Source organism: Parasteatoda tepidariorum, chromosome 2 (genome assembly GCF_982258835.1).
Source record: "Parasteatoda tepidariorum strain Cologne lab strain chromosome 2, Ptep-v5.0, whole genome shotgun sequence".
Taxonomy (NCBI): domain Eukaryota; kingdom Metazoa; phylum Arthropoda; class Arachnida; order Araneae; family Theridiidae; genus Parasteatoda; species Parasteatoda tepidariorum.
Genome location: NC_141756.1, coordinates 127,035,325 through 127,061,991, shown reverse-complemented (window position 1 = coordinate 127,061,991; position 26,667 = coordinate 127,035,325). Strand labels below are relative to the sequence as shown.

Sequence of the window (26,667 nt, the reverse complement as noted above, 5' to 3'; positions counted from 1 at the left end):
CTTTAATATTTCTTTAAATAAGTAACTTACTTTCTATATCTATGCTTTTGACTATGACTACCATAAATTTAACTTTATAATGTAAATAAATCAAAAGCCATTAAAAAAAAGCAATTTTTTCTATTTTTAGCAACAGTGTGATAAGGCTTACAGACAATTTATGAAGATGCAGAAGATAGTTTCCAGGATCAAATATTATGAACACTTCTAAAAACAATGAAATTACTAAAAAAAAAAAAAAATTTTTTTTTTCAGTAAATTAAAATTTTGAACATTTTAAGAGCAGGCTTTCACTCCAAGAGAAATTTGCATCAAATTTTAATAAACAATAATTTATAAAATTCACATACCTCTGATGATGAGACACAAAACTGCTTCTTTTGCTACAAACAGAGGAACTTCTCAGATCTCGATCTTTTTCTACACTTTTATGACGAGCATCATCCATCATTCCATTATTGCTTGCATTCTGATGAACTTCATTTGATCTCGCATCAGACAGAAGACGTGGGGATTCCCCTTTTAAAAGACTGCGGGATCTTGACCTTTCTTTAGAGTCACTTCTTATTGTTCCAGATAATGATTTTCCACTATAATGGTTTTTAGATCTTGACCTACAAGGACTTTTACCTTTAGAGTGCCTTGAAGCACTTCTTTGATCCCTCCGAGATGGGTTAACTTCAAAACTAGAACTCCTGTCTCTTTTAGCACTTCTTGATTCGTGATGAAGTGATTTTTCTTCTCGAGTATGTCTTTGAAACACTTCTCTTGAAGCACTTCTTCGATCTCTCCGAGATGAGTTGACTTCTAAACTAGAACTCCTTAATTCACAATGAGGAGATTTTTCTTCGTGAGTATGTCTTTGATACACTTCTCTCAAAGCACTTCTCCGATCCCCCCGAGATGGGTTGACTTCTAAACTAGAACTCCTTGATTCACAATGTGGAGATTTTTCTTCGTGAGTATGTCTTTGATACACTTCTCTCGAAGCACTTCGCCGATCCCCCCGAGATGGGTTGACTTCTAAACCAGAACTCCTTGATCCACAATGAGGAGATTTTTCTTCTTTCTTAAAATGCTTAGTTTCTTCACTATCACATTTGGAACTAGATACAGAATGAGATTTACAATGGGTTTCACTAAATTTGGATGTATCATCATTTAACTTTGTAGAGGCTGAAGTTGAGTGCTCTGCAGCAGCAGTTTTCTCTCTAGAATGATGTTGAGATTTATTTTGATATGAAATAGATTTTGATGAATACTGTTTTGTAAAATCTGATGCAGGATGAAATATTTCAAGTCTTTTTTCGGTTGAAACGTGTTTTTCTTTCCCTTTATTCATAGATTTTGATCCAGAATGAGGATTTCTTTCTGAATCCAGTTTTTTAGAAACCTCCGTAGAATGATATGTCCTGTGTTCCGCACCACCACATACTAAATTTTCAGTTTTTCCTTCCTCTTTACTTAAAGAAGATTTATCTCGGCTGGGATTAAATTTGGATGAATCACGATCTAATTTACCGGGAGACATTTTATAATAATCTGCTTTAATATTTTTTGGTCTATAGCCTGGCTCACTTTTTCTTTTCTCACCACTTGCAGAACAGTAATGGGACAAATTAGCATTCAGTTTTGTACTGGTTACTGTTGTTTTGACATCCTCAACAGCAAACATTTCTTTTTCTTGACTAGGGCAATGATGGGTTTCTGGTTTCATATTATCTGTTCTGATACTATCTTCCACAACAATATACATTTGATCATTTTCATGAACGGAGTTTTCTCCGACAGAATGGCAACGGCTTTTCATTAAGTTAAATGTCAATGAATTAGCGTCTGGTTTGTTATAATCTGCACTTTCTTCCTCAACAATATAAATTTGATCATTTTCTAGAGTAGAATAATCATTTTCAAAAGAAGAACATTGTTCACTTACAGACTTACTCTGAACTAAATCAAATTTTGAGGGATCTACTTTGGAATAATTTTCTTCAGTGTTTTCTTTTTTAACAATACACAGTGGATCATTTTCAAATCTAGAATCACTACCAGGAAAAGAACTATGATTTGTTTCTATCGTGGTTAGTTTACGTGAGGGGTCATTTTCATTTGCTGAATGTGCATGAAGCTGATCAGAACAAGTGGACGTTGTGATTTCATTTTTGCAAGCTATATTTTGAGATTCTAAAGAGAGAATTTTTAATGTACTTTCATTCATGTCTTCAAACACATTTGAAATTGGAAATGTGATCTGAGTCCTATCAAGTGTTATCTTAACATCTTCCCCAAGCTTTGGAACTGATGATTGTTTATCAAGAATCAGATTCACTGATGTTTTAAAAAGTGATTTTGATTGTGTTGAATCTTTTGCTTTTTCCTCAGATGCACTTGATTTTCCTTTAATAATTAATTCAATTGATTTATCTTCAAATAAAGGATCACTATATCTTAGATCTTGCAAATGCTCTCTTTGACTGCTTGGCTGATATTTGAATCTGTGATCATTAGAAAGCTCAGTACTTCTTGGAATTTCACGATGTTCTTCAAGCCTTGGATCTTTGGACTGCTCTATCGTTAGTTCTTTCTGTTTTAAATCTAAAGAATGTTTTTGGTCATCTTTAGTATGGTCAATACTGCAATTTTTAAATTGAAATTTTGGACTTTTCAACTGCTCATTTATTAAATCCTTTAACTGCTTATAAACTCTTGGATCTTTTAGTTGTTCGTAATGTTTTGGATCTATTAAATGCTCATAATGTTTCGGTTCAAATAGCTCAACATCTGAACTTTCAAACTGCTTTACATGTTTAGTATCTTCTGACTGTTTTCCAAATTTGGAATCTTTTAGCTGCTGTGTATGTTTTGAATCCTTTTTAAGCCTGGAATCTTTTGAATGCTCTTTCAAACTCTTTGACTCCTCTTTTGTATTAGGATCTTTTAGTTTAGGATTTTGCCTATTCTCTATTTGTTTTGGAACACTCAAATGTTCTCTTTGTCTTGGATCTTTCAAATGCTTTTTTAGTCTTGGATCTTTCAAGTATTCTTCTACCCTTGGATCTTTTAAATGCTCTTTTAGCCTTGGATCTTTCAGTCTTGGATCTGTTATGTGTTCCTTTAGTCTTGAATCTTTTGAATGTTTCTGATGTCTATGATCTTTCGAATGTTCCTTAATATTATGATCTCTAGAATGTTCCTTCAATCTGAGATCTTCATGCTCCTTGAATCTGGGATCCTTTGAATGCTTTTTAAATCTAGGATCTTTTGAGTGTCCTTTATATCTAGGATCTAATGAATGTTCAGAATACTCATTGAATTCAGAGTATTTTGAACATTCTCTTAATCTACTATCGTTTGAGTATTTCTTAAAATGGGGATAGTCCTTAGAATGTTCCCCAAGTTTTTGCACGTCTTCAGGTTCTTCTTCAATTTCTCCATCTTCTAATTGTTCGATGAGACAATTTTTATTTTTACTACCAACATTAGGCTCTAAATTCCTAGAATATTAGAAGGGAAAATAGAAAATAAATTTAAAAATTATTTATTACAATAATCACTAAAAATATTTCATTTTAATGAAAAACTCAATTTGCATTCATACAATTGAACATAGTTAAAGCAAAAAATTGTTTTGTTAATCACTTCATAAAACTTGTATGATGCATGGAGATTTTATGTCAATAATATAAGCTAGATTCTAGAATATTAAAGGCTCTTATAATCATGTTGATATACAGTGAGTGCATAGATGTGAGTCAGGTGACCTACTTAGTGAGTAACTGGGCATTTACCCTTTTTCTGGGTAAATAAATGAAAACAATTTCAAGTTTTGCTAAGTGAGTGACGAGAAGATCTATTTAATAAGAGATGAAACATCCAATATTTATAGAATTTAAGAGGACTTAAATTGCAAATTTTCTGATTGACTCAATACAGGTGAGGATTTAAAGCAAGTGACGTCATGAACTTCATAACATTGTATGTGAAACAGCTGAAGAAAAAGTATTCACAAAACAATTTCGGTATGAAATTCAGATTTGACTTTCTCTTAGCGACATTTTTCTCTTTTACTTTAAAATGGAATATTAATAAAGAAATATAAATATTATATATTCCTCATGATAAATGAAATATTTACCAGTATGCATCAACTGAAGATAGCTGCATAGATGAATTTCCAGCACCTATAAATAACGATTATTTTAAAGCATACTAAACAAGTTTTAATAAATTATCATTTACAATTTGTTAAGCACAACAATTATACACAGCTATGAATAGATCTTCCAAAAAGTCAATGGATTTTTCACTAAAATCGTATGCTGATGATTGTGTAATATCTCAAATATTATAGGAACAGGGAATTTTAGGGAGTTATATGAGGGCAATTCCATATGTGACGGAATGACATTTTGACTTGCATGATGACAATTAATTGAAGTTTCTATGCATCTAATTTCAAATAAACATGATTTTTTCTCGTGCATATCATTATTATTGGTATAATGTGATTCATAAACTAAAAAAAAAGAATTTTGTATTTTTTTTTATTTTTAATTTTATGAACTTTTTACTTGTGTGACGGAATGACATTTTGGCAACCAAGCTTTCGGCATGCCGCTTAGAACTGGTAGTTTCTGTGAATTTTGCAACTATTATTTTCCTGAACTATTTTTTACTTTTAGTATAATGTGTAAGCAATGTAAATTGTGAATTTGGAAAATTAACCTCAGGTTGGCTAGCAGTTATTAACATCTATTTGCTGTGACGGAATGACCGTGACGGAATGACAAAAAGTTTAGTGGAAGAAAGTCTTCATTTAAAAAATGTTTTATTTATATGTAAATGATAAACAGAATGTAACAGATAAACAGAATTAATATTTACGTAAGAATCAGTTAAAATTTCAACAATTTGAAAATTAGGTTGTCTCAGAAGAGGTTTTATATCTAACTTGCCGATGTCACATCTTATCTTCGTTCTCAGGAAATTTAAGCATAAATCAATTTTTGTCCCATGTTCTTTAAATACTTTAACATCTAAATCGTCTTTGTTTATCAAAGTAATTTGCGCTGCATATAAATGTGCCTTCTTTTTTTTCGCAGTATGGGACAATGATTAAAGAGCCGACCGCATACTCCTCAATCATATTTTCCATTTCCTCTTCAAAACAGTGGCTTTTCAAATCATACACTTGGTTTTGGTTAAAATTAGAAAGCATTCCAATTTTGATGATTCGCTTCTCAACTGAATGAGCATCTAGTGCAGGTCTCTTGTTCCTGGCAATGCTAATGTAGCAAGTGTCTAGCTGAAATCATTCTCTTTTGCCCTCTCTTAAATAGAATAGCTGGACAAAAACAAAACTTCAACGATTTGTTGCTTCGACTTTATGAAATCATAAAATTCTTTTACATATTATGTGCCATTTTACAGCAGCCAACATCTTGTTTGGCCTTTTAGAACAACATCACAATTACATGGTATTTATAGGTACATGTGCTGTGAGGTATTAATGAAATACACTTAACAAAAATGAGAATAAAAACAAAAATGAGATAAGACACACTTTACATCAATATATGCTTCTTTATGAAAAGCCTCTTTTAAGGCGATAAGTATATATTGCATCTGCACTCTTCGTTACTCTGTCAGAGTTTGTATTATGACTGAATCCTTCATACTTGGGGGCTTGTAACTAACATCATCTTGACTGTAAATTTTTTTTAACCAAATTAAACAGCTCATCAACATTACTTTTCTCACTTAGTTTCTTTTGAGTTTGATGTTAAATACTTCTCACATAAAGACTGAATTAATTTTTTTACCTCTATTGGTGATTTTGAAGTGAGTGTACAATTTTTTTTATGGTGAGTGTACAATTTTTTTTATGGCTTTACCAAGACTCTGCAGGAATTTTTATAGGGAATTTAAATTATTTGTATGTGAAGAGATTGGTAGAATTTTATTTTTTCTTTGTTTACACAATCTCTGCACAACAGCGCTTGCACTTCTGAGTTTTTTAAGTCCAACTTTTGTCGCGGAAGCTTTCTTCTCTGCCTTTCTTTCTCTGTTTTTTTTCTTCATCATATCATGGGGATCTTGGTATTTTTCAACATTTTATCTGTCTTTCAACAGCTGTTTTAGCCATTAGGATAATTGAAAAAAAAATAATTCCCTAGTTTTTGACTAAGTTTCTCAAGAATTCATTTTGTCATTCCATCGCCGAAGATGTGTCATTCCGTCACGCTAATTATTGGAAGTTAATAATCAAATGCATAGAATTTTACAATTCCTCATTGATTCTTATGCCACATCTGCTTTATATTCCAAAATATACACATTTTCATTCAAAAACGCAGTTGCTATTTAAAAAAATATACTAAAACATGTGACGGAATGACACACAAAAAGTTACTTTTATTTAATATATTAAACTTAAAATGACTTAAAGGCTATGTTTTAAATGTTTAAATTTTATACTATATGCATATTTTTATCAAAATATTGCAAAAGAAAGATACATTTCTTTTATATTATAAGTATTTTTCAAGAAAACAATTTGAGCACAAATGTGAAGAATTCACTTGACAGCCATATGATTACTTTAGAATGCTGCCAGATTCAAAAAACTTAAAATTATAAAAAATTAAACAGTAATATGTAGACTTTGGCTATTTTTGAACATATTTTTAAAATTAAAATATGCAATTCATAAAAAAAAAAATTCACTTAAAAGTTGACACTTTCGTGGAATTGCCCATGATCAATAAAATATAAAAACTATATTACACTAAAAACTACAATTTTTAACTGTATATATAATTGTGTAACATATTAATTATTTATAAACATTTCATAAATATTTTCATTAACCATATTTTATAAAGATTTTATAATACAAAATATTTTTTCATGTTTATTCTATATTTAAAAATAAGGTTTGAATGCTAACCGAACTTCGTTGTCTCAATTATTGCATTATTTATCACAGATTATTTGAGACCCGTCAATTACAAAAATGTTGTTTTTACTTACAAGGTATTTCTGATCAATTAATGCTCTGTATGCAATTACATTTTTTTTTTTACTTTTATCAAAGCACCTGACAGAAGAATACTACACAATTAGGATTTAAACAAGTAGAATGTTTTCCCTCCCTAGGAACCATTGCTCTAGAATCAAATTTCAGAAGACTTGTTTCTTAGCCTTTCATTATACTTCATCTTTTCCTTAAAGTTTCCATAATAATTTACAGTATACAATATTTAAGATTAAATATTTATTGATAGACCGAATGAAAAAAAAATATTATGTAGAACAATAAAATAATTTTAGCAGGTTTACTTAATAATTAAAACCGAAAGCACAAATATAAACAATAGCTCAGTTTTTTTAAACACTGGTCTCCAAGGACCAAAAAATGAAATAAACGTTAAGAAACACATGAAAAAATTAAATAAAAATTCATTATCAAAAATTAAAGAAACTAACACAATGTGGGAAAACAAAACAATTACAACTTTTCACAACGAAGGAAATACCAAAATCTTACCGAATTTTATTTATGATTTCTTTAATGGATTATAAGAGCATGATTTATTGAACAACGTAATGATTTTATTTTTCCTAGAATAATAAATGAGTAATTAAATTTTCATAAGCCATGCTGCCTTCACATGATTCGTCTACCTGACTGAAAAAAGAAAAACAATTCTTTTTTTTATTAGGAAGATTCAGACACACCACCTGTTGGGGAAAAAGACTGATTTCACCTATAAGAACATACACTGAGGGACCCATATTGGTATGTCCAGATTTTCTTATATTCAGGGTTGCCACAGAAAAAAATGAACAAAATAGTTGCTCTCAGTAGCCTAAAACATGAAAGTAGTAGCTTAAAAAAGAACAAAAATTCATATACTATATATATATATATATATATATATTCGAGGGCTATTTTTTTTAAATAAGGGACATTTGAAAATAAAAACCAAACGAACAAATATTTTCATGAAGCAAAATTTATTCTTTGATTCTACAGGGTGAGTCAGTCAAACCTGCATTTTTGAAATGACTGTAAAAAATAAATAGATGGATATTTCAAAATTTTATTGTTACTATCTCAATCTACATTAGAAAGCATTTAAGAAACAACATTCACTGTTTAGAAATAACGCCAGTAAGATGGTGTCCTTTCCAATCGAGACATTCTTGTAGACGATTTCTGAAACTGACCATCACATCACGGAGCATATGCTGAGGAATTCTCTCGATTTCTAACCGGAACCACCCTTTCTGCTTCTCGTTTCACCAATTGCTTCAAAGTTTTTCACCCACAATTTGATTGAATTAACAGACGACACTGACCTATTTCAATTAATTTGAAAATTCATCCGGAAACGACGCTGAGCGGCTGCATAACTACCACTTTGGTAAAAGGCTTTCACATCGAACAAACATTGTTGTTTAGACCACTGCTCCATTGCGACTGAAATGCTTAGTTGAGGGGGACACAATGGTAACCTTGGTAACTCGCTCCACCCACTTTCACGGCTCTCCCGCCTTTTTCAAAAATGCAGGTTTGACTGGCTCACCCTGTACATACGTTTCTCTTTTTTTTCCAAAATAGTTGTCAATTTTGCTTAAGAACTTATCATACCTTACAACTAGATTTAGAATACGATCTTCATAGTAACTTGCCGCCTGTTCCGATATCCAAGAGGTTACAGCCGTTTTCACATCTTCATAATTGATGTACTGCATGCCGGCAAAAGGATGTTTAGAACATCGGAAAAGATGAAAATCACTTAGCGCAAGGTCTTGGCTGATGAAGGGTGTTCCAAAACTTCCCCGCCGAAAGAGCTAATAACGCTCGGGACTGAGCTGTAGAGAAAGTCATTGTCATGGAAAAGCGAAATTTTTGTCAGCATGCCAATAGGAAGCTTCGTAAGCTTCAGAAATCTATCAGTGAATGTATGTAGCAAACAGGTCTTTTGCCGACTAAAAAGGCATAACTGACCGTACCTCATATGCGACGGGTGATTTGTTAAATTTGAACATTTTAAAGACACAGAACTGACCGCACAGATACACACACAGCTGTAACTGAGCACAGTTGTTCCCAATGAATGCCAAGACACGCTGCAAGTACTCGTTGCAAAGCAAGCGTCATCTATTAGTGTACACAACAAAAGAAACCTTAATTAAAAAACAACCCTCGTATATATATATGCATGAAAAGTGATTACTCAAATTCGAAATTCACATATTGTAATATCACACTAAAAATTATTATTATAATTTTTTTTAAAAATCATACGGAATTTCGTAGCAATAATCATTGAAAAGGCGATCGAGAAATGAAATAGACTTATTGAACAAATAGACAGATTGAATGAATTAAAAAGTGAAGACTCAAATTTGAAATTCAACATTTTTTATTTTTTAGGAAAAAAAAAATTTCAGTGTGTTCAGAAACTATCTTGTGGGGTGCAGATTTTCCACCCAATGTATGCTTTTAAAAAAAATAATAAAAAATTGCTAGGAGTACAGAAAAGTCTCCCAATAGTTTCCTTTTCTTGAAAATAGTTGCTTTTTTTAGCCTTTTCAGGCCATAGTCGTGCCTCATGCCAAAAATAGTTGCATTTTAGTCGCCTGTGGCAACCCTGTAATACTTGTCCTAGAATGTTCTATATTGGCTGAATAATGAATACAAAATAGGTGACAATTCTATATAGGGCCAATAGAAGTCATAGAGTAGGGTAATATCTTACCTGCTCTATGTTGTGTAGAAGGAGGAGATGAATTTGGTAAAGGAGATGATATTGGAGGAGGGGGCACATTAAGTGGAGGCATAATAAAAGAAGCATTTTGGAAAGGAAAAGGTGGTCCGTATGTTCCCTGTCCAATTCCTGGATTCTGAAACGATGGTGGCATCATATTTGGAGGAGGTACAGTTATTCGAGGAGGCCATGTCTGAGGTACAAAATTTGTGGATGGCCAGTTGAAATTTGGTGGACCACTGAAAATATTTTAAAAAGAATATTTTAGCATTTTAAAATAGAAAAAATATATATTATACAGAGATACATGAAAGAAACTGATGTAACAATAATCCCTAACCCTTTACCCGATTTAATGTTTTTCATTCTCTAAAGCTTGTGATATGGCCTCATCCATCGCGACGGTTAACAAGGGATGCGTTCAGGAATTAGGCAGAGGTTCCTGTTCTAAAAGTTCACTACAGCCTCCAGTAACACACGATAAGCCCGCGGGTGAGCCCAGTGATAATACGGCTGCTTCCTCCGAGAGCTGGTGAGGTGTCCAAAGGCACGGGCCCTTCTTCTGCATGAGTCTCTGGTCTCCAGAGACAGTCGGGGGGACAGTGTGTCTGGCGCCAATGGAATGTCCAAGAGCCAGAGAAGGAGGTTGAGAAAAATGAGGGCCACTGAAGCGAGTGGCAGAACTAAGAGGCCTAGGTCCTCTGATGCAACGCCCTCACCCAGTGTGCCAACCGAGAGAAGATGTTACTCCTGCGAGGAGAGCTCAATCCAGGGAAGTGGTTCCCGCTAGTGGGGATAGCCGAGCTGGAGAAGGGGACCTAACTGGGAACCTCCAATCTGGAGTTTCTTTTGCTTGTTCTGTCAAGTTGACCAAGATTGTTATTGTCAGGAAGGATTTTCCTTCGGACAAGCTTTCTCTGGGAGACTCCAACAACATCCTCAAAGCGATCTTAGCGCAGACTGACGCCATTCCCGGTGGCGAAAGAATGCCTGAGATCCAGGGTTGGGGTTTTGGACGTCCTTAACTGGTTTTGGACAGGACACGTGGGTTTTACAGTCTTAAACTGGGTAAAACTGTCCAAAACCTTGAACTTTGGTAAAAGGTAAAAATTCTATAGGTGTAACCATTGTCAGGGGTCTGTCTAGGTTTTTCTGAGAGGTACCAATTTTGTGAAAATTTAGACATAATATGTGAAAAATTAAAAATGATATTAAAAAATCAACACAAAAACATAGTAAAAATATAGATTTATCGTTTCTTAAGGATACAAAAATAGAATTTAAAGAAAAAGTACTTTGTGAAACTACCGTTTTTCCTAAAGTTGAATTTGTGAAACTACCGTTTTTCCTAAAATTGAATTTGTGAAGGTACCGCTAAACGGTAGTAAATTCAACGTGGACAGACTCCTGATTGTACACATGATAATTACATGTATCAATAAATATTTGATATTTTTTATACAATTTACTTTAACTTATCAAAAGAAGATAATATAATATAATAGGAAAAGGTTTATAATTTTTGAACCTCCATAATTCATTGAACAACAAAAGTGAATACCTAATCCTTTAAATATAAATATGTTTTTAATACTGATAAATAATATTTTTGCGTAAGGATAAATAATGCAATATTAAAAAATAATAATTTTTTTTAAAAAAATACTAAATTTGTTTAAAAATTAAACTTTTATTTTTCACAAAATTTTTTTTAAAAATTTTTATAATTTCTGCATCACAGGATGATAAAAAAGACATCTATTTTTAAAAAAAAATTGTTTTTAAATATTACTATATTAGTTTAAATTGAAAATACAAAATAACTGAAAAATGTATTAACAGTTTTGAAGGGCATAACATCAGTTTCAGTTACTGACACTGGTGATGTATCACCACTTTGCTAAAAGAATTGAACATGAATGAAATAACAGTATTCTTGAATAGTAGGTACTATAGGTAAATAAACCTGCTTATGACTAACCAAGCACTTAGTCAAGCACCTGCTCAGATCTACAACAGCAACCTACTAAGAGGAGCGTTAGTTTTACAATATAATGAGTACACAATAGAGTGGATTAGAGGTTACTTTAATGAGATCCTTGGACGACCTCATGCTTACATTTATAGGCGCTGATGAGTTACCCAAACCTGTGGAGGTGGCCCTTAAGACCAGAGAGCAATTCTCTGATCAGGGCACCTTCTTGTGGCATCTTCAGAGACTGAACCCACTGTTGTAGTCTATAAGCTGGAGGGTTCTACAGAATGCTGCGGGGCCAGGCATTTTTAGGTGGATCTTTGAGGCTGAGCCTGAAGACGTGGAAGACATTGTGAGGGTCAATTATAGTGCACTCACTGGTGTGGATTGTGGCATCTTTAAGATTATCCACGATCCTAACAAGAAAAAGGCAGCAGAGGCTCCAACAACATCGGACGCCCTCTCTGTCGAACCTGAAGACCAGAGGGATGAACCTTGGAAGGCTAATTCCCCTAATCCAAGGTAAGTTCAATTGGGGCTCTTGATTTTTTCAGAGCTAGGGTCAGACGTTACTATGCTTGCAGAATGGCACCTACCAATCCTGGTTATGCTTGATATTGATGAAGCAATGGAGCTGTTAGAGGGAGATCTTTCTTCTAAAGCAAACCAGGATTGGTAGGTGCCATTCTGGTTTTACTCATATTGCTAACCAATTGTGGCAACAATCAAGATTGGTCAAATTAATCTCCATAGCATTGCTGCCTCAAGCCTTATGGCTAAAAGGTTAAATGATGGAGAACTAGATATTGCTCTTATACAAGAGCCTTGGACCCGCAAGGGTAGAATTATGGGTCTCAGCGTTAAAGATTTTAATATTTTTTATGAAACCCGTTGTGACCTTCTCAGGGCCTGCATAGTGGCTAGGTGTAATCTAAATGCCCTTAATCTTGTCAACTTTTTCAACAGGGATTTAGTTGCTGTTAAGCAAAAATTCTATGACAATGAGACAATTTCTGACTTTGTCATTGTTTCTACCTATCTCCCCTATGAGGAGAAAGACCCATTGGCTGATATTACTAAGGCTATAATTGCCACCGTAGATTCATCTTCGGCTGTGATGCAAATGCTCACCACACAGTGTGGGGCAACAGTGATTGTAAAAAGTGGGGAGATGTACTAATGGAACATATCTTATATTTTAATTTGTATATCCTTAATAAAAACAATGAACCTACCTTTGTTACAAGTTACAGAAGGGAAGTCATTGACCTTACTTTATGTAACTCTATTTCCACAGATTACGTTACTGATTGGAAGGTATCTGAGGCAGTTATTGCTTCAGATGACCAACTAATTACTTTTTCTATTAAAGGCCTCTCTAGACGGAAGGTCATAAGGAGGAACCCCAGAACAGTTGATTGGGGTTCCTTTAGAGCAGCTTTAGAGAGGAAGATGGGAAGCTTCTCTGCCAAGTACAATAATGCTAATGATGTGAAGTGGACTGTTGACCAAGTGCAACAGATTCATATCATATTTCATGTAATGTCAGAATTCCAATATAATCACCAAAAATTGGCGTTTACATTGAAATAGATGATACCACAAAAATTTTCTTTTGAAAACTAAATTTTTATTGAGAACAACACAGTTCAATGGTATCCTGCCTACTAGCTCCACTTTCACACAAAATAAAAATTTCAATTTAAGATCAATGAGTCACAAGAATAAATATTATAAATTAGTAATAATAAAACGATATAAAAGAATACAATCTTTGAAGAATTTAGAATATTAAGTAATAAACTATTCAACAATATAAGTAAATTATTTTCCAATAGAAATACAAAAATAACTTACTTGAATGGAAACATATTAACTGAAAATTTTAATTAAAAAAGCATGAAAATACCGCAGCTAAGCCCGTTCCTAAATTTGAATAACACAAGTGTAACATGAAAAGGGGAACATTTATTGTACATATCTTCATGTTGCATTGTTTCGAAAATTGAAAGGGATCATATTTCCAAACAGTTTGTTTAAATAAATTAATTAGCGTATAGCTTACAAAAAAAGACTATTAAAGGACTTCCACACCGGACTGCTAGTCACGTGATCTCAGCTTTTGTTAGTTCGCACCAGAGAGTTTCTGTTTTGTAAAGTGGCATCAAGCCGCTTTAATTTACTTTTTGTCACCAAATTGTTCTTGGAAAATTGTAATTTTTGCTTTCAATTTAGAATATTCCAACACTTTAAGATTTCCACTATTCATTTTTCATCTCGTACCATAATTTTTAACTGGGTTAATTTCCTTTATTTTATCATCCCTTCGCATTTCCTGATTTATAAATCTCAACACTCATAAGCCTAAACTTGTAGATAACGTAAATTATTACCAAAAATGTTGATTTCAGTAAAAATATTAAAAGGTGGCGAGTGTGATATTGAAGTAAGAAAACATTGAGTTTCAGTTATATTTTAAAATTTCTGTCAAGTTCATTAGAATATCTGTTCATAAGATGCATAAAGCTACTGTATATTGATTGATTTCTAGTTATACTTTTTTACAAGTGTTAATTACAGTTTAAATCCGTGATTCCTAGGTGTCTGCTACTGCTTCTGTGAATACTGTTAAAGAAATTGTCGCTCAACAGCTGAGGATTCCTGTGGATCAACAAAGACTTGTTTTCAAAGGAAAAACGCTTTTGGGTAATTTAAATAGTTTTTCTTGTGTCATCTCAGTTTAATGATATTTCTTTTTGAAAAACCTAACCCTGGTGGATTTTTCTGGGTTTTTTATGTTTTATTGCTTTTTTTTTTCTTCATAAGAGTGGGCAGGGATGAGTACCTTATTTTAAAAAAAGTTTATATTAATAATTAAGTTTAATTTTATAAATTGACTTAACATATAGGTAATTAATGTGTAATTAATACAAATAAATTGGTGCAAAAGTCTGAAAAAAGTTTCTTCTGGCATCACGATACAAAATGTTATATGTATTACATACATCACACACTTGAAACCTATTTTAACACCGGATTACTTTTTATTTATATTTTAATCTTTAAAAGTATTTGAGGAATTTTTTTTGCGTCGAAAGCGATTCTAAAGCACTGACTAATCAATGGCTATATGATCAAATCTATCCAAGAAGGTGACTCTCCAGTCTCCAAACACCTGTTTTCCATAATGAGAGGAAGGCTTGTCAAAGACAATGACTAATCATACAGAATCAAATCCCACAAAGTCAATTCTCCACACATGTATCTGTTTTCCATAGTGGTGAAAAGGGGGGTGAAACCTCATTTCTGTTAGTTTAGTATAAAGGGGTAGTATGAATTTATCTGTTATTGGAAAGGAACAAGTTTTGTGAATCATCTGTCCAATTATTGCACATTTCATCTGTCAACCTTCATCTATGCTGAGGTACCCCACTATAGAATTGACACGCCTTATAGACTAGTAATTTGGAATTGTATTTTTGTAGTAGTAGACACACTACAGTACTACCCCACTAGAATTATATCTGAGATAGAATTCGATGAACGGATACCACTTGTTGATTCGTTGCTGTTTTATGAATAGCCGGGAGAGCTGTTTTGAGAAATCACCTTACTTTCTTAGAGCTGTATTAAGTTCATGGTCGTGGTCGCTCCTGTGCTTACTTTTAGCAGTCTAGTGTATATGTCGTGTTATCGAGACTGAGAAGAAACAGCGTGCGGAAGACAGTGTCGCAGTCACAAGTCAACTGTTCAATGTGGAATTGGCGTGTTCAAAATGCTGTGGACGTTTTTGCCAAACTTGATGGTTTTCTACTGCACCAGAACTTGTTACTAAACTTTATTTGATCATTGTGTTTAATTTAGTGTAGTGTGTTTTCATGCAATCACTGTAACACAGAAATTGAAGGAGCTCATCTAAACGAATGTTTAAAAAGATCTCTGGAAACTGTAAATAATTTGTTAGCTGCAATTGGAATATCATACTCCACCTGCCCCTTGACAGAACGACAGCAACAACATTGTTGCAGTAAAATTTTCTTTTTCTTCTCTTTTCTACAGAAATTTACTTGTAATATTTGAATCATGCATTTAGATAATCATTTTTTGACGCGCTCTATTTACGCTGATGTTAATGTAATGTAATTGATTTAATGTTTCGATTGTATTTTTTAAGTAGCTATTGATATTGATTTTTACGTGAATTTAAAATATCCGATATATTTAAAACAGTATGAAAAATTCGAATTGTGCATTTGAGTATTTACTTTTTTAGGTAGTATTTCTATAGAATTTTTGGCAATTATTGCTATTGATTTTTCCATAGTTTTTAAATCCGTTATTTTTTATACAATATTATTTATTACAGCGGCTTAATCTTAAAATAAAACTAGTATGATTCGCGTGATTTCGTCGTCATTCTTTTTTATGGCAGTTACTGCTACGGATTTTATTATTTAAAATTTTTTTTTTATTGTGGTGATTACTTAAAAAATGCAAAGGAAATAATTTATGCCCCCCCCCCAACAAAATGCGAGAATATGATCCATATCATTAGAATAAAAATTATTACATGTTTAATTAAAAAAAACACAGTGGCACGGCACTTTTGTTATTTTAAGTTAGTAATATACGTATCCTCACACCTGGAAAGTCATGAATTCTGGTGTTGAACAAAATTTGTCATGATTTTAACTATTTTTTTTTAAAAAAGTCATGGATTTAAGTCGTCCAATTTCTTTTAAAATGGAATTACCCCCTCCAATTTTTTGGTGTTTTTTGGCGAATATCTGAATTTGTAACAAAATCCACAGTCATATTTTATTACAATATAAAATGTTTTTATCATGTTCTTTAAAAATTATGTTTTTCCTTTCATTTTTTGAAAGAATGCCATCATCTTTAAAGCGAATTATCATTAAAACTTCTGTGATTTCAGAATTTTTGTTATTTATTTATTTTATCAATTTCAAATTCTAGCTGAAGCAAGCCAGTTATTGTCGAATTTTTTTTTTAATTCAAAAATGAGAACAGAAAAATCAGGAGTATTTCTTTTCTTTCGGATGAACAAAAAAAGTATCTTTATAATATAATTCTGCAGAAAAAATAACTAAGTAGTTGCTTTTGTATTTTTTCCACTATTTTATTGCTTCAACTCTTTCTTTACACTATTTTTTTTAAATATAAAATCTATAAACATGAAAATGCAGAATGTAACAGTTTTGTTTTTTACCTATCATTGCAATTAATGCCATCATAATGCTTTTTTAAATTTATTATGTTTTTGTTCGAGAAAGTAGTGACTTCGGTAAGTCAAAAAATTTCTTGGAATTAGTCATGACTTTTAAAATCTGAAATGTAGCAGATACCCTGAATATATATGTTTGTTATTATTAAATGTATCTTGCAGAAAGATATTAATGCTAGAGAGTTTTGTCGCAGATTCTGCCACAGGGTATTCTCCTGAAATTGAAAGGGGTGAATTTAGTGGAGTTAAGGGACAACGCATGATGAATTATAAGCACAACAGATAGTCAAAAGAATTTGGATTTAAAAGTTGCCAAACTCTTTTATGCAAATATTGCTTTCGATGCTGCCGCGACTGTGGAATTTAAAGAAATGGTGACAGCTTTGAAACCAGGTTACTCTGGCCCTACTCGCACCGATTTAGGACGGAAACTGTTAGATGATAATTGTGAAGCAGAAATTAATAAAGAAACGCGAAGTATTACTAATGTTAGATTATTATTATATGGATGTAATTAGGGATGCAGTACTAGCAACATGTGTTCCTTCATTTTTATTCAATGCTGTTGATTGTGAAAGTAACATAAAACATCAGAATATTGTGCTGAATTAGCAGAAAAAGAAATACAATGATGTATCACCACAATGATAATTATATAGAACATTGTAAGCACTATATTGATCTCCTCACTGATGATATTACAAACATGTGGCAGAAGTTCTTTCGCAATTCTCATCCGTCTGTTTCAGGGTTGGGTTTTTGACGTCAAAAAGTGGTTTTTGACATGACAAGGGTATAATACTGGTTTAAACCGTCAAAAACCCGTCAAAAATGTCAAAAACTGAAGTTTGCCAAGAAAATATATAAACTTCAAAACTACCAACAGTTGCCATGCATTATATTGAAATTTAATTATACTATAGGTAATCAGCAGGTTTTAAAATGTTGTTTAATTAAAATTAAGGTAAAATAACAGATTTAAAATCTCAGAAATTTATATTCAAATGCATGTGCAGAAAAATTTTTGCACAAAAATTGTTTAAATATTTATATTTAAAATTTTTTTTTTCTTTTTGATACTTAAGAAAATTAAAAGTTTATTACTATGCATTTTTGACATATAAGGAATATATAACTAATATTTATAAGGAACTTACAAGTTATGTTGTATAAATACAAACTTGATATAAGATACAAGTGTATAAAAAAATTTTTTTAATGTTATACCGAATATCTTTATTATCCAGTATGTTAATTTGAATTTAAAAGTAGTTATATTTATGAATAATGATAAATATAATTCATATTGTTTATTATATTTATTTATAATTATTACACTTATCATTTTAAAACAATTTTTATCTCTTAATTTTTTTTCCTCCACTTGCATTAAGAATATAAATAATGCATATCTTGAAAGCAAGAAGTAATTATTCAACAGCTGAATATTTAGATATTCAACAAAGCTATATCATCAGGGGTCTGTCCAGACATTTTGTGAAAGGTCCGTTTTTCGCGAAATTGTGAAAAAATTACTCACATTCTTTCAATCAGGGTCCGCTTTTATGAATTTGTGCAAATAGGGTTCGTTATTGCAAAAAAAAATTTTTTCAAGGAGTTTTTAAATTGTATAGACATACAAGATTATGCTCAACACTGTAAAATTATAATTAAAAAAATTAAATTTTAAATAATAAACAACAATTGCTGCTTCTAAATTAGAGATGCAACATACAAATATTTGGTATTTAGCCTATACTGCTGAACGCAGAATATTAATTTCGGACGAATAATGGAAGAAACGTCTGCCGAAGACAAAACTTAATTCGTTTACATCCATCTTTCTTGTTTTCTGCCCTGGAAAGGGTTTATTCGATTAACAAAATAATAATGAAGATAAACAAATTTGTGAAGGGTCCGATTAAAAGAAAAATCATTTTGTGGAGGGTCCGTTTTTAATTAAAAATATTTTGTGACGGGTCCGTTTTTATGAAAAGATATTTTGTGAAGGGTCCGTTAACGGACCCAAATTTCTTCTAAACAGACCCCTGATCATATTCAGCAAAATGAAATTCCCAAGTATTTGGATAAACTAAATTTTCAGCATAGTAAATGAATAGGCTGAATATACTGTAAATCGACACTAACTACTCTGTGTATTTAACAGAAAGCACTTAAATTTGTATTGTCTTATGTTAAAAAGATTATTAAGAAGATTTAAGAGAATATTAAAAAGATTTTTCTTTAAAAGAAGATGTCTAAATTACAAAACTGCTATTGTTTATCTTTAAAAATGTCTAATTTTTAGTATAATCTATACTATACACTAAATTTGGTTATAAATAAATTTCTTAATAATATCACTGCAGATTTTCAATAACACATGAAAATGAATACATAATACTATTACAAAAGATGTGAGTTTTCAAAAGTACAAGATTTTGGTTACTATTCAAAATATAAGTGTTTCTTCAAAATTTAAAATTTATTTTTTCTAGAACATATTTAGAAACACTATTCTTTAAAAAATATATAAATTTTATGTATTAATTAAATTTCCCATATGAATATAGGTTTTTGACATTTTCGACATTTTTGACAGTGAGGTTTTTGACGTGACGGTTTAAACCATGGTTTAAACTGTCAAAAACTGTCACATGTCAAAAACCTGCCAACCCTGGTCTGTTTGAAAAGAGAAGATTGGTCTAATGCTACCCGTTGGAATTCATTGTATTGATACACATATTAAGAATTACCATAAGTATGCAGAAATTCCTACAAGCATTTGGACAAGGTTGCAATATATAAAGAAGCATTGCACATGCAAAAACAATTATTAGGACTGTGCGAAGTATTAAATCTGATGCGGGCAGAAAAAAACCAATATATCTACTGCTGTTGAGGTTGGTATTTAATAGTGAAAATCTTTGCCCTTATAAAAAACAAATTGATAAAAGGATGAACATTATTTAGCAAGCATTGTGGATCCTAAATATACAGGAAAAACCTCTGATATGTTACAAAAAGCTGAGGAGTGGTTTGAAACACCCAAAATGGTTGAATCCCCTCATCAGCTACAAGTTAAAAGACCCAGAAATATTTCCACCAAGCATGTTTAATGCTGATGTAATCAAAATAATTTAGTTCATTACAGTGGTGGAAATAGATTGAAACGTGTGTTAATGATAGAGATATGACAGGTTTTTGCAACTTTATGGTTGCCCTAAGCAAATATCCAGCTAGCTCTGCATCACTGGAATGAGTTTTTTCTACTTGTGGACTGGTTTGGTCAAAATTGAGAAATAGACTGGGTGTACAAAAGGCGTTGAAATACCTAGACATTGAAGAATTATAACACTGATAACCTGATTGATTTATAATGTATTTCCTCTCTGCTGGTGTTTATTTTGAATTAAAATCCTTATGAAGTAACTTTTATTGTAGTATGATTTATAGTCAAATTCTGTTTTTTGTATGAAACATATAAATTTTTCTTCATGAATTCGACAAATAATTTTTCTTTTCAGATTGTTGTTAGGTTTTTTTTACCATAGGTTCATTTTTTAGGCTAGACTGCATATATATTTCAATAGAATAGCTCTTTAATATAACAGAGGATAAAAAAGAAATCAGTTTTAGTAAAACCCACTTTAGGGTGGGTTTTACTGGACAGGTAGATTTTTTGCAACCTTGTTTTAAAGATTACTTTTTAACTTAAGGTGCCTTGATGTTTTTATTTCCATTGAAAGATCTCAAAAAATTACTGATGCCTCACTGTTTAGAGTTAGAAGTGGTTGAAATATGATTATTCCTGCCCTGTTCTATATCTTAGGTCAATTATCCAGAATTTTTTTTTTTTTTTAATCTACTTGTTCTGCCCATAGTGTTAAACTGTTTGATGAGGTATCCCAATAGGAAGAAGGAAGAATCATGATAACTTAATTATATGTAATAAACTAACAACAACATAGATGTATGACATGCTAGCTATTAGGTAACAGAAGACTGGCAACAAACACCAAATAATAAAGTCTCTCTGGATCGGTGAGGTCTGGATTCTGCAACTAAATACTGTCATCATCCATTGTCATAGAGGTTTTTTTTTCCCCCCTAAAAAGGTGGGATTATCATAACTATGACAAATTGGTTCAATTTGCTCACCGAGGAAGGAAGGTAACGTTTCTGCAGAGGGAATCTCTGATCTTGACACCTCTTTCTTCTCGTTGGTTCGTCTCTCTCCTTGGAACTTATCGAATAAGATATATCAGTTATCAAATGACCATTTCCAATTACTTGTTCATGAACAACTTTAGTTCATGAATAACAGTGTTCTGTCTGAAAAATTAGTTTGCAAGTGTCTAATCAAAAGCTGAGATTAATATAAGTTTGGAAAAGTCCTCAAAGATGCCATAAAATGATTTTAAACTGCGATTCATATTTAATTCAAAATATTTTATTCGTTTTTAAATAGGGTGAAGAATTAATTAAAATATGCATTTTGAATTCAAAGTAATCATTCATAAATCACAAATTAGTCTAAGAAAGTAAGCTGAGACTTTTAAAATGTTTTACTTTAACCTTAATATTTTTGTTCAATTGGGATGAAGAGTTTGTGAAAATTACCTTAAAAGTTTCAGGTGTAAGGAAATTTTATTACGATGCATTGCAAAAATTGCTTTTGCCGTCAACACTTTGGCAATTTCACATAAGAACTATGTTGTATAACTGATTATGAAAGGTTCGTAAAATATTCCAAATTAACTCCAATACATTTTATCTATATCGAATTAAAGGTTTCATAAATATAAACAGATAATGCAATTATCAGTCAACATTGAGAAATGGAAGAACTTTTTTAGTATTTTACAATTTTCTGATGAGCTCGATTGCAGTTAATATTTGTGACTTTCCTTTTATGAAGAGAAGCAAATTATGAAGCTGTTCCATTTATAAATTTTAAAAAAGAAGGGAATAAAGAGTTCAATCATGGGTATTAATCATGTCTTCTGTTGAAAGAATGAATTTTGTTTGCACTGAACAAGAATGAGACTTTTATAATGAATAGGCCAAATAAATTAACTTAGTGTTTTAATTACTACTATGCTTAAATTGTAATGCTAATTTTAGTTAAAGCCTATCAAATTCTCTTATTTCTACAGTCTTATTATTATTAAATATTTCTTTTAGTAAATACATATCTCTTCATAAATTTAATTTAAAATTAAATTATCAATTTAAAAGTTTAAAATTTATTTTATTTTATTTAATAACTGTTTAAATTTACTACATTAAAAGTAATCTATTAGTTGTGTTGTTTAAAAAATTTCAATTGAAAGTATTAAAAATTTAAGTGATTTTGTTTTCAATCAATCGAAAGTATCATTTAAGTGATTTTGTTTTCAATATTCGGCCATATTTGTTGAATACCTAATTAAGTAGCAATAAAAAAAAAATTTAATTTTAAATACGATTTTTTTTAATTAAAATTTTAGAGTGTTAAGTATAATCTTGTTTACATTTACAATTTAAAAACTCCTTTAAAGTGTTGTTTGCTATCATCCCAACAACAGGACCCTATTTGCACAAATTCATAAAAGCAGAACTCTTAAAAAAATTCACAATTTTACAAAAATAAGATCTTTCACAAAATGTCGACAAGGACAGATTCTTGGTAAATTTAAAATGGATTTTAATATATGATTTGTTTAATTAATAAAATTTGATTGTTATTTTTATAGTCCTTTATAAAATTAGATTCTACTGTACTCATTTGCGTAAAATATAGTAAAACTTCCTTTATTTTAGTTTAATAAATTCATTTAATTTGTTATTCTTCCCAATTGTTGTTTTCACTTGATATGATATGTTTGAATAGCTTGGAAATAAATGCTGCAATTATAAATTCTCCAAAAAATCATTTTATATTTCTGGTTGAAAAAGGGTAACTTTTGTGGTGATTCTTTAAATGGTTTATATCTTTCTTTTATGCAATAATCATTGAATTCTTACAGATTCTGAATCTTTGTGTGACTATAATATTGAGGAGGGTAACAAACTCCATTTGTTTGTGAGGGAAAGTTCTCCCGATGAAAGCACATCTCAAGCCGATTTTTATGAACTATTACAAAAATTGCTGGAAAAACACTTCATTCCTGACGATGTTGAAAAAGTCTTGGAAGAATTTCGTAAAGTAGGTTCTTATTTTGTCTTCATTTATTTAACCCAAATTACAATGAAAAAGAGTAACAAATAAGAAAAAACTCTCTTAAATTTAAAAAAAATTGGAATAAAATCTAACTCATATATAAAACAAAAACCAATGATTAAAAAATGCAATATATTTCGAACTTAATTATGAGGAAAAAAGAAATTGATAAAATGCAAGAAAAACTTATTAATCAAATCAAATAGAAGCACTTGAAAATTACCAACTGGAAACCATGGTTGAGAAATGAGTTACCATAAATATTAAAACCCCAAACAAGGCAGGATATTTTAAGATCATCTGAATTAATCTATAACATACGATTAAAAAAATAAAAAAAAAAAACATCTTGTCTGTAATAATAATGTATTATCTGAAATTATAAAACAAATTGTCATCATAAAGCACGTATAACAAAAATTAAAAAAATCTAACCTGCCAATATTCTTGAGGCATCTAATCAACAACACTCCAGGTACGAATAATAGAATCTTCAGGATGCACAATTGGTTTGGGGAAAGAAAAGAAAGAAATCTGAATGGATCATGGTATATGACGATTAAGTCATCTTATTGAAAAAAAGTTTGTTCTTATGTAGGCAAATATTTTCATGCCACTAAAAGCAACTATTTTGTTCTGTGGCAACCCTGCAATAAGTCAAGTAATGCTTGTGGGTTGTATTATCTTAATTATTGTGTCTACTCAATTATGAAACATTAATTGTTTTTGAAAGATACTGTGTGAAAACTATCAATTGTATGTTTTATTTAAACCTCAACTAAAGGTAATGAATCAATCTCAAAGCACATGAGAAAGTCTGGTGATGTGAGGGTGGGCATAGTATTAACTCATAAAAAGTGGCTGCATCCATATTTGATGCAGCTCTGATAGTTTCAAATGATTCTCTAAAAATAAGCAAGAAAATTCAAGATAATAATGAGTATGGTTATTTCATTGCAACATGGTTCTTTTCAAAAATACTTTTTTCTTAACACAATATCTATTTTTGCAGCTTGTAATAATTTATTTTTAAAATTACCTCCTCTTGTGCAGTTTTTATCATTGCTTAGTAAAATTATGTTTTTAACAACAGCATATTGTTACATCTATTTTCAAACACTAAGTTTTAATACTTAATCGCTTCCCGTATTACCCCGAGTTAACTCTGGTATGTACATATTGCAAATATTTATTATCCTGAGAAAACTCAGGCGTAGTAGAAGTTGTCAGTTTGTTTGTTTTTATCACGTTTTTACTCGACTGAGAAGCAACAAAAAACGTTACCTGCTGTGTTTGAAAATATGCCAAATTTTGTTTGGGAATTCGGCTGTCGGATTGTGGGACTGTATCATGGTGCATAGCGTTTTTAAAAAGTGCTTAAAGGTGATTATTTTCGATTTTCGTTTTTTAAGAGCTCTTTAGGGTGGTTTTAAAAAGTGTTTAATTTTCCCTTTTCGAAAAGTGCGTTTTTCGCATTCTATTCAATGTTCTCACAATTCATTAAACCACAATCTATTTCGGCATACATTGGTCCATAGCGTATGCAGGCGCCAATCATTTTGCATGTTTGGTGAAATACTTTGCAAGTCTGTATGAGCATCTGCTGAGCTGGGTTCAGTGAGATTATTGCCTTCTCATGTGCAACTCTGCTGCATCTGCTCAATTCCAGACTTCATTTTCCACCCTCTGATATCGAACCATAAATATCTTTTGATAATTTTATAATGGCTAATATAATCAAGAAAAGAGTTCTTTGTCAGAAAATTATTTTGCATTTTGTTAATGTATACAGTGCTTAAAAATATTTTTGATTGCTTAAAAAGTACTTAAAAAGGTGCTTATTTTTTGCTGAAAGAATTGGCTATGCGCCCTTTGTATAATTTGTGTGATTTCATTATCTACGATGGTTACTGAATTTACATACAGAAAAAAAAATAAACAAAAAAGGCGTATTACTTCACTAGTGTTTGGAAATTATCACTTTGTGTTCCTTGTTTTAAAAACTATCCTATAAAGACTCATATTTAACTTTTTTCATTTGTCCGAGATAACTCTGGATAGTAAACTGGTGGAAAATTAAATGTTTTTTTATACATAAAAAAACTTAAAAATTCAACTTAAAACTTGTGTATTATGTTTTTCTCATTAATGAAGTAACAAAAAATAAATTGGCCCAGGAAGTGGTTAATGAATTGATATACTGTATGACTTGAGAGGCCTTTAATTTCATTGACTGTCGAGGAAGTTTATTTCTGTAATTAAGTGGGGAACTATAAAAAGACAAACTAAAATTTAATTTTCTTCCAGAATCTATCTGACCAGTTACGTCATCTGAGCCTCGATGACATTGAACGCATCGCCACTTCTCATTTGGAATCTTGCAGAGGTCAACAACAAAGTGAAAACACCGCAATGGCCAGTTAAAGCCTCTTCAGACATTGCTAACGACATAATAATTCTTAATATTCCACTAGAAGAAGCCTTTAGTCCCCAAACATTTTGTGCGGAAGACGCTGTGTGTAAACCATCAATTATTTTATTCATTCTCTCATCAATTCATTGAAGGCAAAACTTTGGGTATTTTTAGTATAGACGTATCAAATTTACTTAAAATAGTGGTGTATTTTGTTCAGCTATTTAAATGTGATGATCCATTTTTATTTTCACAAAAAAAAAAACTCTCCTTTTTCAACAACAACAAAAATAGGTGTATCATGTTTCTTTTTGTATTTCAGTGTTTGTGCTTAAAAGTGTTATGATGAGTCTTTTTTAAGCATGTTTCTCATTTACAACTATATTGTAAAACTGTAAATATTTTGCTTTCTTTGATTTAACTGTATGATACATTGAATTTTGTTAACGTATTAAAATCTTCTTAACTTTATTTGTGTTTCATTTCATTTTCAGGGAGGGTCAAAAATAAATAATTATTTATTTGTTTTTCTTTGTAGTGCACCGTGTATTAATTATGCTCAAACTATGAAATAATTGTGTTCTTAATATGTCTTATAAAGTGGCTTAATACTGATATTTGTCAAAAATATGCCCAACTATTATCCTCGTGTGTACTTAGAACTTAAATGGATTGTTTTTGTAATCAGTCCAAGTAATGTATTAAATATATGCATTTTAATTGTACCCTTCCTAGAAAAAAGTTATAATTTTACTGATTCCTAAAACCCTTATTCTATGAACCCTATATGATTTGGTGAGAGTAACATGTTCTATAATTATTTCCTACTTTTTCTTATTTAAATCATCTGACATTTCCCCTTTGAACATAGTGATGGCCAAGGAGACAGAATAATGACTCAAGTATTGCACCTCTTTTTCAATCATTTGTTTTGAATGGGGACATAACATAGAGTTGATTTATTCTTTCCGAAAAGACAAGCAAAGACACATGATGGAAAGAGTGCAATACTTGGCACAATATCACAAATGTTGGAGCACAAAATTTTTT

General features: G+C 31.2%; 2 protein-coding genes across 3 annotated transcripts in view; one reads left to right on the top strand and one right to left on the bottom strand.

Annotated features, from left to right (window-relative positions):
- The window catches only part of drosha (ribonuclease 3 drosha), a 70,178-nt gene extending 56,307 nt beyond the window's left edge, over positions 1 to 13,871 (bottom strand). For both annotated transcript variants that reach the window (XR_015431870.1, XM_087158363.1), the window contains exons 1-4: positions 13,612 to 13,871; positions 9,771 to 10,018; positions 4,136 to 4,181; positions 351 to 3,494 (exon numbers count right to left, since the gene is read on the bottom strand). Coding sequence is in view for 1 of the 2 variants with exons in the window: in XM_087158363.1 (XP_087014489.1) it covers positions 351 to 3,494; positions 4,136 to 4,181; positions 9,771 to 10,018; positions 13,612 to 13,625 (3,452 nt within the window). In the remaining variant the exon portion in view is untranslated. The remainder of the gene's footprint in view (positions 1 to 350; positions 3,495 to 4,135; positions 4,182 to 9,770; positions 10,019 to 13,611) is intronic.
- Positions 13,872 to 13,892: 21 nt separating this feature from the next.
- LOC107451380 (ubiquitin-like protein 4A) lies at positions 13,893 to 26,088 on the top strand. The gene is made up of 4 exons (XM_021146184.3): positions 13,893 to 14,200; positions 14,355 to 14,460; positions 23,011 to 23,189; positions 25,512 to 26,088. The coding sequence occupies exons 1-4, from the start codon at positions 14,153 to 14,155 to the stop codon at positions 25,626 to 25,628; spliced, it is 450 nt and encodes a 149-aa protein (XP_021001843.1). The 5' UTR covers positions 13,893 to 14,152; the 3' UTR covers positions 25,629 to 26,088.
- The last annotated feature ends 579 nt before the right edge of the window (positions 26,089 to 26,667 follow it).